Below are 12,685 nucleotides of genomic sequence, written 5' to 3' on the forward strand. Positions count from 1 at the left end.
TTCTCTTTCTACGTTAAGATAAAGAGAATTTTGATTTCCATGAGACAGCAGTTGTGATCGTTTCGAGGACAAAAAGATATTTTTGCAATCACAACGCAGACGCTTTCTGCAACGCACCAATTTCTTTGAAAATGCAAGTCAAATCACGTAATGGACAGCCGGGAGATTTTTGTAAAAAGCCTTGGTGGACCGGGACAGCACATCGTCCGAAGATTCGGACCAGACGAAAATTGCAAATATGTCGTTCGTTTGTCCATAGTCCAGAGCGAGTCTGATCGCCACCGCTGTTTTGATTCACTGAAATTTGGCAAAGACCGTTTCGTCATTGAAGAGCTGTTGGTAAAACATTATTTTCCTGCGTCACAGAAAGCGTCTGTGTTGTGATTGCAAAAATGCCTTATGCCTCCAGCAACTATGGAGCGGGGTCATTCAAAATATCGTAGCTGACATGCCGAAGAAGTCTTACACACCCGTAGTCGAACAGGAGGTCGTAGTTTCTGTATTACTCCCATTACTCTTTGTCTTTGATCCCACACTTGTAGAAGATGTTAATGCCATAGTTGAAGTTCCTGTTTGTGCTGCCGATCCGCAAACCTTGTTTCGCCAGAGATCCCTTACTCGTTGATTAGCGCCGAAGAAGATGAAAACAAATATCCCTTGGAGAGAGCTAGTCAGGATGAAGATGGTCCAAACAGTAGCAGAATTGGTGAATGAAGCGATGAAACCAAAGGACCATCCAAAGCCAAGCAGACAAGATATCTACAGGTTTTAGTGGGGGAGAAATTATTGAGAATATAAAGGGGGTTTTCAACTCCTTTACTTTGCATATGTCAGTATATTTACGTTAACAAATCAAAAATATAAATCACGTTAAAAATATTTCGGTTGACAATTATCTTGAAATTCCAAATGACCATTCTATATTTTCAAGCCTTTATAACAAAAGGTGAAATAGTTGTTGATGACAAGTCTTTGTATTACGCGGTTCCCCCAAAGTAGAATTTTCATACAAACCTTGAAGTGAACCAGGAGTTCTTGAAAGAGTTCCTTTCGTCGTTCCTTTGCACCTTCACGGAGAATTCTAGAATCACGTTTGCTCTTGTGAACACCGTAGGTAGTCAACAAGAAGAGAACAATATTGACGAGGAAGCTGATAGCAATAGGTACCAGGAATGTCACAACGATACCCATTGCCTGGTAGATCCAGCAAGATGATCCGATCTTGCCATATCGATGTAGTGATGGGTTCTGACTTTGGACGATGAGACAGGGAACGATGATAATGAGAGGAACACACCAACCAATGGTATGGTAGACGATCAGTCGTCTTGTCTCACTATGTCTCTTTGGTAAAAAGGACGAAGATGCAAAGTGACGGACAAGATCCCATGCCAAGATGTTTGTCCAAGTGAAGGCGGCAAGGAGGGAATAATGAGTGACAACTGCAGCAATCGTACACAGGATCGGGAATGATGTCATGTTTGGAGCAATATATTGGAGCATTACCTTGAAAGAGGAGGAAGAAATGCATGTTTCTTACGTTTTTTTTTCAATCAACTTGTTATTTCGCACGACCAGAGATCAAATTGATTTGGGAAAAAAAGAGTTAGATTTCGTGTTATATGAGTGATGTATTTTCTAAATAAAATAAAATTAATTCTCTTTACTTTACTTTGTATTAATGATGATGCTGCTGATGACAATGATAACATTTATAATATGCAAGATAAAGAGTTCTATACAGAATGTTTCTAAGTTCTTTAATATTACGAAGGTTTAGCATTGCTTCCAAATAATGCGGTTCAACATTTTAATAAAATATTTTCCTGTCGGGTAACGATTAAGCTGACCAGTGTCGGATGTGACAAATTATATCAAAACCTGCCGAAGGACGTTAAGTGCCGAGGAGGGAATCGAACACCAAACCTTGTAATCTATAGTATGGAGACATATCAACTAGACCACGATTTGCGGTTTTCATTTGTGGTGAAATAAACTTATTTCTCGTTTTCAAGATAATTCTTATAATTTCGCCTTCTTAACATACGGTTGTGTATATACTCCGTACGGAAGGTAGCAACTAAGTTTGTGTTAACCAAGTGTTGCCTCGTTCATAATTTCGTTTATTTGTATCCAACTTTAGTTTTTTTTTGGCAAACCAAAAATATACATATGAATATTTTCTTTCCATCCTATCAATTTCATCATTGTTCTCAGTAAAGTTTCTATGTTTGAACCTGACACTGACCTGTGCAATAAAGAGAGCAGTGATGAAGTTCATAGTAGATATGCCTTGAAGGTTCCGAAGAGGCTTGAAGATACAGTATGTGATCAAAGCCACCAAGAGACAGATGGTGGACACTACAAGGAGGATGACGTTCAGAAGATACTGTCCTCTGGAGAAATTGAACATGCTGACAGGTTCTGGAGGATCGGAACTGGTCCAGCAGAGACGGACAGATCCATTCTTGTAACGGGTGTACTTATCCGGATAAAACTCGATGCCTTGGTATATCTGCATTTTGGGGAGAAAGCCACAAATTCAAGTAATTGAAAACCAATCAATGGAACTAAAGCAAGATAATACGAAATTGATTTGTCATCAGTGTTTGAGGGTTCAAAAATACCAAAATTGTCGCCAATATTAGTTATCCAATAATGTTACACCTTAAACAGGAGGTATTATTAACTTTTGTTAAATTGGAAGAAACGTCCATTCTCATTTAATTGAACTGATTAACAGAAAAGTTACTGGATGGCGCTCTACAGTGCGTCCCAAAAAAAACTATACACTTTTGAAATGGCTGCCAAATAAAAAATGTAGCACTTTGGGGGAAAAGACTTATAGATATGGAAAGCCAATAAAGTCAACTTTCAAATGACACCAAAAAGTTGGAAAATTATTCATGCTTGAGCGAGCACTGCCCACTGAAACAGAGGGTATGCAAATTAGGGTGGGCTGGAATTAGCCTTCCAATTTCTTTCAGATTTTTTGTTTGGTACTTGCAAAGTTGAAGGTTATTTGGTGAGTTAAAGATCAGATGTGATCAGTTTGTTGTTTGTGAAAATTTCATACGTTATTAAATTGAAATTTAATGCATGAGTGATCATGAATTGCAATTTTTAGTGCAGCTTTATCATGTGGATCATGTGGATCTCAACAATGTGTTCATGACAGTCAGGAGAAGAGGGGGTAATATGACTTAGGTAGGTGAAGTAAGTTGATGGGCTTAAGGTCAACAGAACATTTAGCAACCCCTCCCTCCATCTCTACCCCCTCCCCCCACTTCTCTCCTCCTGAGAGACTAAGCTTGGCTAGGCTGGGCAGGAATTAGCCATACAGTTTTTTGAGAGGTTAGTCCTTTGGAACTTACAAAGCTAAGGGTGTTCTGCTATTCATGAGTGAGATAAGTTTTGGTTTTAATAGGCAAATTTCATGAATTACTAAATTGAAATGTACTGCATGAGTGAACAGGAATTGTAATTTTAGTGTAGCATATTCATCTTGTGGACATCAGAAGTGTGTTCATGAGAGTCAGAGTGATGTGATGGTACATCTACCTGTTACAAGCAAGAGGGCGAGGTATGCTAAGACTTGGTTAAAAGGGCATTCCTCTTCTTTTTGTCCTTTTTACAAATTAAAAGTCATAGGTACCCTCCCCTCTTCACCTCCATTTTCAAGCCCCCCCCCTCTCTCTCTCTCTCTCTCTCTGTCTCATCTCCTGAATTGTAGCCTTTTCAAAACTTAACTGCCAAGTGACCGGTGGCTGATGGTCAGTTTGAATGATTACCCCAAAAAATTAATGATTATGATGATTAATGAAATAATTTATTGGAAAAAAAATGAATGTTTTATTGATTACATTGCACATTGAATGAGTTGATTTACTGATAAATTGTTGATTGAATGATTGATAGGAAAAAGTTGATGCCCTAATTCAGAATTAATCATTAAACCAACATTCTGCTCTGGACTTCACGCGTACATAAGAATAGCCATCAGTCTCTCAACAGGAGGGGAGGGTGGGAAAGAGGGGGGGGGCAGGGGCTGAATGTTCTGTTGACCCTTATTTCATCAACCTACTTCTCCCACTTAAGCCCTATCTCACGATTCTCACCCCCTATTCTCCCGACTGGCCGACTCCCATGAACACATTGCTGAGATCCCCATGATAAAGTTGAAATGCTGCCCCAAAAGAGATCCAAATGATAAAGTTGAAATGCTGCTCCAAAAGTGTAATTTGTGTTCACTCATGCATAAAAGTTCAATTTAATAACTTAAAAAATTTGCTTAAGCTATCAAAACTGATCAAGGTTGATCATTAATTTATCACAACGCCCTTAACTTTGCAAGTTCGAAATAATTTGCCTCTCAACAACTAAAATAAATTGGAAGGCTAATTCCAGCCCACCCTAATTTTCATACCCTTTGTTTCAGTGGGCAGTGCTCGCTCAAGCATTAATAGTTTTCCAACTTTTTGGTGTCATTTGAAAGTTGACTTCATTGGCTTTCCATATATGTGAGTCTTTTTCCCCAAAGTGCTAGATTTTTTATTTGGCGGCCATTTCAAAAGTGTATAGTTTTTTTTGGGACGCGCTGTATTTGAAAAAAAATACTTTCGCAGCTTTGTTACAATGGCATCGATGACCAAGACACTAATTCAAGTTCCTTGGCGATATGACTTAAATGTGTCCGAAGTGTTGTACTTTGCTGGGAGGTACCTTCATTATCAATATCAAAATCAATCTGAGTTGATGGTAGTTGAGAACAACCTAAGGTACATATGCTATCAATTGCAACTCTTCCGAAAAAAAATGTTGAATGTCGTGTAAACAGTGTAAAACTACTTACCAACACAGTAACATTGTCTATTTTATTTTCGGTGATAAAAGAATCTCCGACAACGATAGACGCACAAGTTTGTACGTCAACGAAATGTCCATACAGCGAGAATGAAAGCTGTCTGGTGAAATTCCACTCATCTGAGAAACGTGTAAAATAAGTGTAATTTTCCCACAAAACCGGTCGAATGAAAGTAGTCTCATCATACACGATGTAAAGTGTGCCGTTGATTTCCACTGGTTCAAAAAGTCGCGGGTCGTCTGTGATGTCTGATAGATTTCCAATAAAATCCACCCATTGCCCAGAGACAATGTTGCATCTTTCCCGGATGATGATCGTGTTATCGGGACAACTCGTATCATGTACTTGCTCAAAGCTATTTCCAACCAATTCCTTAATTTTGCTTTGGTGTGGTAGGAAATCAGCTGGAAACTCTAAGAATGTGGTGAACGACATCGCACCATTGAGGTCGTACACGAAATCATAGTTCGATATTTCGGGTTCGTCCAAACTCCAATCATTGCTCATTTCTTTGAAACCGTCGAAGCCTTTGTAGCACTGCGAAGACCCATTAGAGACAACCGCAAAGATGAAGTTGCTGGTCTCACAGTCTGGCCAAGAGCTTACTTCCGGGACGCATTCTGTTCCTGATAACTGGAGGCCATTGCTACATTGCAGCTCCGGATAATAGTAGGAAATTTTATAAAGTTTATCTACGGTTTTGTGCGTGTCGCATGATTTAGTTTTATTGATGACCTTTTCCCCATCTAACCCATTGCACATTGCACAGTAAACGTTCCTATAAATATTACCGTCGGAAAAGTTGATTCCATCGACCTTAGCGACCCACACTCTTCGTTCGCTTTCGCTCAAACAAAGTGAATGTAAGCTTTGGTTTCCTATTTTTGAATCGCATTGTGATATGATGTCTGAATCCTCAATACACAGACGCGGCCTCCGCCACTCCATCACTCCGTCGAGCTTATAGGGGATCTGTCCACAAAACGTGTCCTCATTTGGTAGATTGTCCTGACACGGATAGAATATTATATAAGGGGTAAGTTCGGACGAGTTGACGCCATGGCAGAGAGCGCAATACCTGTTGCGATAGAAGATAGTCTGCGAATCAACAAAGACTGTATCATTTGCTCTGGGGTTCTCACATCTTTGTTTCAACTGGGGGTCAGTCGCATCTGAGTTTGGACATCTATTCACAACAAAGTAAGTGTAGTTACAAGAAGTGTTATGTGCCAGACCAATTGCAAATCGGGTACAACTCCAATACTGGCGCTCAATAATCACGGCGTAAGGCTCTCTGGTGTTGTTTGGGTATCCATGACAACAGTCGTCGAAGAAAATACAGCTTGCAGAACAGGTACACATCGAAGTGGGTCCGAACATTACTTGATTTATATCACATTCCTCTATGTAATAAGTGAAAATAACGCACTTGTCAGAATCTGGAAAGAAAAAAAAGGTCCAAAATAGATGGAAAAGTTAATCATCTCGTTATTGAGTCATACATATCCATAAAATATATTGGTTCAAATATGAAATCAAATACATTGCGATAGTGATATCTTTCCCCAATTCTTACCTATTGTTGATGCCCTCTACTATTTTTTTATTAGATGTAATGTACCTTTATATACATTGGCTAACAATGCTGGCAATTGGACACGAAATAATTGCCCAATGATAAAAAGGAATCGTCCCCAAGATCTCACTATTTCGGAACACCTCTCAAATTAAAATTTCATTTCTTCTGAGATAGAATGTGATCAAGGAATAACCATTTAATTTCAAAGATAAGATTGTAAGTTTAAAGAATAAAGAGGACCTCAAGATTACACATCATCTTTTTATCCACCTGTCGCTACATGTTTACTTTACATGCATCGCAACTCTTCTTTCTCGAGTGGTAAGTCGGGAAGGACAGACTACCTGATAAATAGAAGTAAAATCGAAATCAGGTACTAGTACTTTTACCGCTTGACCTCGTCTGTTGGCGGTGCGACCCTTTTTCAGATTTTCCTCTTTTGGAACCGGAGATAATTGTCATCTTGCAGTAATAACAATGGCGAATGTTACGTCTTTTGCAGTGTGCTAAGCAAATGACACGTAATGAATAGCATATGCGTGTATACATTCTATGAATTGAAATATAATTATACCTGATAAAAACACACACACATATATATGTGTGTGGGTGTGTGTGTGTGTGTGTGTGTGTGTGTGTGTGTGAAATACATGTACAACATCCAGTGGCGTAACTACGGGGGGGCATGGGGGGGACGTGTCCCCCCCCCCCCCATCGGCTCGCAAAAAAAAAACGGGGAAAAGGAGAAAAAGAGGGAAAAAGGAAGAGAAACGTAGTGGGGGAAAGAAGAAATTGTTGTTTATCATAGTGTTATATTATATTTTGTTATATAACATAAGCATTTTTTCACAACTTTATGAAACATTATTTGCTTAATTGTGTCTTCATTGTTCCTGGTGCTCGCATAGAATTTTTAACGAGATATAACCTGCTGTACTAAAGCCTCCCGTTTTCAAATCAATATACAACAGAATAATATATTTCCTCGCAATTAGAATTATTATTGTTTTAAGTAGTGATATATTCTTCTTTTTCATGACTACTGAAAGTTATTGCCCTATTTTAGGGTCTTAATATAAAACATTTCCTGTCCGTGCTAACGTTCGCATTAGTGGATTGGTGAGATTTCTGCTCTTCATGAACTCCTAAAATCAGTCCTTAAAATGTCAATTTTTCTGATCTGAATATCAAAAAAAATTTAGCTCGCGCTTCGCGCTCGCATCATTTGGTTAGTGAAATACGTGGGGTCTTAGTGAATTCCTACAAACAAGCCTTGGAATGCCCCTCTTCATGTCTGAATTTCTTAGATTTTCAGCTCGCGCTTCGCGCTCGCAGTATTTCATTAGTGAGATGCGTATAATAATCATGATTGCAATGACTTCAAAAAGTGCTCCATGTGTTTAGATGTAATTCTAACAAAATCAGCAAGCGCTTGGCACTCGCATTAGATGACTATAGTGAGATATGTATACTCTGACTTAATGGATTCGTAAATATAGTCCTTAAAATATCCATGTTTGTGGTCAATATATACAAAAATTTCAGCTCGCGCTTCGCGCTCGCATCATTTGGTTAGTCAAATACGTAGGGTCTTAGAGAATTCCTACAAACAACCCTTAGAATGCCCCTCTTCAGGTCTATATTTCCTAAATTTTCAGCTCGCGCTTTTGCGCTTGCAGTATTTGATTAGTAAGATGCGTATGATAATCATGATTACATGACTACAAAGGTGCTTCATGACTGTGTTTAGATGTAATTCTAACAAAATCAGCAAAGGATGGCAATAGCATTAGATGACTATGGTGACATATTATTCTAAAATATAATCCTTGAAATTTCCTTGTTTAGGGTCAGTATATACAAAAAATGTTAGCTCGCGCTTCGCGCTCGCATTGTTTGTTTAGCGAGACAGTTAAGTATCATGATTACAAAACAATTCGCTTATAATGTCATTTTTTAGCCCTCAATATCAAAAATTTTCAGCTCGCGCTTCGCGCTCGCATTATTTAAACAGTGAGATACATATCCGTTTGATGGCACTGCATGTCCTTAAAATATCTCTATTAGGTCAGTATACCTGACAACTGAGCGCGCTTCGCGCGCTCCCTAAGTGACCCGAAATTTTTGCTGGTGCCCCCCCCCCCCAATGCCGTGACCCACGGTACGCCACTGACAACATCGTTGAAATGGATGAAGAGAACAATGGAAGATGTAGCTTCAGTCAAGGTTCCCCAGAGCTATCTGCCCTTTGGAAAATTGATGATGCCGATAAAATGTCTCTGCCGGGATTCGAACCCGAGCTTCCAGCTTTGAACGCCGGTGCCTTAACCACTAGACCACATAGACGGGCTAGTGGCTAGGGCGACTCAGATCCGATTGACCATCAGATAGATAGATTTTCGACACTACAAATTATTATTTCCTTTGTCGGTTGTCGATGAGTATTGAACAATGACAAGCCGCCATGCCTACTAGGGCCTACACGTAAGGGAGCCCAGTGGCTTACCGTGTAGTGGCCATAGACACTGGACTAGGGTAATAAATATTTATCAAACTGAATTGTGAAAACAGAAATTGTGCACTTATCACGATTATATGGATGAAGGTCTAACGTGTGGCAGTGTCCTGACATCGAGGCACAGACTGGAACCTCAAAAAAAAAACAAAAAAAAACGAGAAGTTCCGTCTCTTTCTACCAGTCTCAATCGGCCATTTTATTATGAATTTTGAAAGAATTAGGAGAGGTATCGCGACAGAACTTTTTGGGGTTTTTTAAGTACCAGTCTGTGCCTCGATGCCAGAATACTGCCACATGTTAGACCTCCATCCGTAATAATCGTGGTAAGTGCATAATTTCTGTTTTCACAATTCAGTTTGATAAGTAGTTTTACCATAAATTACCCTAGTCCCGTGTCTATGGCCATATACACGGTAAGCTCCTGGGCTCCCGGGGTTAGGAGAAAGTATGCAATACATGTACAACCGCTTTGGTAACTCTTCTATCTAAATATTTTGTGAAAGAAATGGATGAAGACAACAATGGTAATTGGGATGGTGTCAAAAATCTGTCTAGTATAGGCACCGGCGCGGCGTTCATAGCAGCTAGGGTCCCGGGTTAGATTCCCGGCAGAGACATTTTTTCGGCATCACAATTTTTTCCAAAGGGCAGATAGCTCTGGGGAACCCTTGAATGAATCTACGCCTACCATTGTTCTCTTCATCCTTCATCACTTAAAAAAACTTGACAAAAACATGTCATATTTGTGCTTGTTACCTCTTAATACAAACATTTCAGATTACACCTTTTCTGTTCAGTGGTGACATATATCATGATAGAAAATGTACTATTAATTATAGATTTGACATTAAATTCTATGAAACGATGTTTGAAATTTGGCCTCAATTGTATATAATTAGTGGGGTCAAAATATGTTTATCTGACGGTCAATCGGATAATACTCGCCTTTTACACAAACCTGTCCAAACACCTGTGGTGAAATATTATGCAAAATATCGAATTCGGTACTTTAATATCATCTTGCATATAGATACAGGTAGCCAGGTGTTCCCAATATCTGATGTTAGTTCTTTCAATATTACTTAATCTCAAATCATGAAATGTTCAGGCCAAAGATTTAAAGATATCAACATTCTCTCTTGCCAGAATCTCCGCCTTTATGATTTTTTAGACGTCCAAAGTATTATGTAAACATCTTTTTTTAATCCAATAATCGTGGTCACCAATAAAATGAAGTCGGGCATTTTTTTCTTCTCAAATATGATTTTTTGTTTGTACCGGAAAGATGATATTGACACCTTTTACACTCGAATTTCTCCATTAATTTTTTTTTAGTCAGAGTCAAAAGTCCCCTTCTTTCTCTTTTTTCCTTTTTCTTTTTGATTAAATCACGATCAATATTGCTCTCTTTTACATTGGTTCTATGATAGGATTTTTCAAAGTTTAGATGGATTTCAATAGTTGTTCATTGTTTCAAATTATTGTTATTGATCTCAATAAATATATAGTTCCCAACACATAGTTTGAATTATCCAGTGCGCCTTATTTATCAGTCTTGTTGATTGATATTTGCACAGAGGCTGTTAGTATGAACAGCATAAATAAGAATTATGATAGATACAGATGCTATATAGATACAAGAGGAACAAAATAGACACTTACCAACAGGACAAATGACGGATGTGATTTCATTTGAACCTATTCATTAAGGGCAAAGAAAGGAAAAACTTGATGTAAAGTTTTTTTTTCAACAAGATGATTTAATTCAGTTTCAATATATAAATTGTTATTTTCATAATAAAAAAACACATAACTACATAATATATAAAGCAGATAAACGATACTTCAGTTACAAATTATATGATAGGAAAGTGATCGATAAAATTAATAAGTCGTATAGTAGTTTCAATACACATTTCGATAATTAGATAATTACAGGTGTTCATTTACATATGAAAATGAAAAATAAGGGACTTATCAAAAAGCAGAGCTTGTATTGGTAAGACCCTTTGGAAATAAATTGTGATCTTAATCATATATGTAGGTAATCAAAAATAGGGTATTAGGGTAAATACGACCATAATTATATAGCGAAGAGAAAATAGTGTTTGCAAACAGAGCGGGGGGGGGGGGGGCAAAACAAAAACTGTAACATCACAAATAAAAAAGAAAGGAAGAAAGTGATAAAATAAAGGAAATCCAGTATCGTGTCCATCATGAATTTCGAATGCGAATAAGAAATAGGATGGAGAGTCAAAGTATCGTGAAAAAAATAGAGAATTTTCATGTTTTATGAAAGGCATTTATGAAGGTTAAAGGTGTGTTTGGGGATCACATGACAATTGCTCCAGCTTAAGGAAGATTCAAGTGGTGGGAGTCATTGACATACCTTGACATAACTGCTTAGGTGTAGTGGAATAGAAAGAAAAAAAAAGGAGACAATCAATGTAGTACTAGATTAGGCCTTGCTTTATTTTGCACCACAACTCTCCATATACATGATGCAGGTATGTATTTCTCTAAGAGTGACTGGAAATTGATGAAAAGAATGAATTCTCGATTATTATAGATTGCATTTCTTTTTTCAGGGGGGGGGACCACCAACATTTTTTGACAAGCAAAAAAAATTGAGGGATGGACACAGGCCAAAAAAAATGACAAGCAAAAAAAAAAAGGTCATCAGCTTAAAATTTAGGGGGGAACGTCCCCACCCCCCCCCCCCGCTTCCGCCGCCTATGTTCAGAATACATCTGAAGTGATAGATATATTGTTAACCACAAATCAAACGAGATTAAAAATAAAGACCTACTCTGCTTTTTTGATATATCTACCTTTACACATAGGATCATATAAAAAAAATCAATAATCATGTAGTCTATTATTATAAGGTCATGAGTAAGTTTTTAAATGGCTTTAGAAGTACCTACATAATCTGTATTCAACTAACGTATATGCGGAAATTGCAAATAAATGGAACAAAAAGGAATTTGATGTACTTACCGTAAGAAACCGACCAGGAGCTTGAAGAATATTCATTCTCTGGAAAATTATCAAGGGAGTTAGAAACTGATGTTGACGAATTCCTTCCATTATCAGGTCGCTCTGAATCAGAACAATCACAAGATGATAAAGACTCCATCAACAACAAAACGAAAATGCATCTCATTAATGCCATTGTATATCATTCACTCTCGTTTTAATGACGATTGTTTTTAGTTGCGGCTGAGATTTATACGCAACAGATGAACAAGTTGATCAACCATTATATACCTACCTTCATCGATACTCCAGTGACACTCTCAACAATACTGAACATGTTCAGATTTCCAAGTGGCCACAGGTGTGCGTTAGAACTTTATACCATGTATGAAATAATAATCTGTGGCTGAGTAAGTCGGTTGGTAGGCCAAAATTATAAAGTTATATTATTGGCTGTTATATGTAATCGAATACGGCTTTTGTTACGCAAATATGAGCAAAGAAGTCTTGTGCACAATTAGAAGTAAACCGCCAGTAAAAATGATATAAAAAATCCACAAATATCTTCTATAGCGCTATACAGATAAACGAAGTGTGGGTACTCCAAATGATAGTAATTTAATGATCAGTTTTTTGTGTCTGATTTTACATATTGGAAAATCTGCAATTATTCCGTGGCTCACCCTCCATCAATGTGATAGCGGTATCATTCAAAGGAGGTGATGTCTGCTCAACTGAAATCGAA

At 37.9% G+C, this 12,685-nt stretch overlaps 1 protein-coding gene across 1 annotated transcript; it reads right to left on the minus strand.

Annotated features, from left to right (window-relative positions):
* Positions 1-87: 87 nt before the first annotated feature.
* LOC121407557 lies at positions 88-12,239 on the minus strand. The gene is made up of 6 exons (XM_041598693.1): positions 11,962-12,239; positions 10,624-10,659; positions 4,853-6,303; positions 2,249-2,515; positions 1,015-1,506; positions 88-759 (listed from the first exon to the last, which is right to left on the minus strand). The coding sequence occupies exons 1-6, from the start codon at positions 12,134-12,136 to the stop codon at positions 463-465; spliced, it is 2,718 nt and encodes a 905-aa protein (XP_041454627.1). The 5' UTR covers positions 12,137-12,239; the 3' UTR covers positions 88-462.
* Between the last annotated feature and the right edge of the window lie 446 nt (positions 12,240-12,685).

Source organism: Lytechinus variegatus, chromosome 2 (genome assembly GCF_018143015.1).
Source record: "Lytechinus variegatus isolate NC3 chromosome 2, Lvar_3.0, whole genome shotgun sequence".
In the NCBI taxonomy this organism is placed as follows: domain Eukaryota; kingdom Metazoa; phylum Echinodermata; class Echinoidea; order Temnopleuroida; family Toxopneustidae; genus Lytechinus; species Lytechinus variegatus.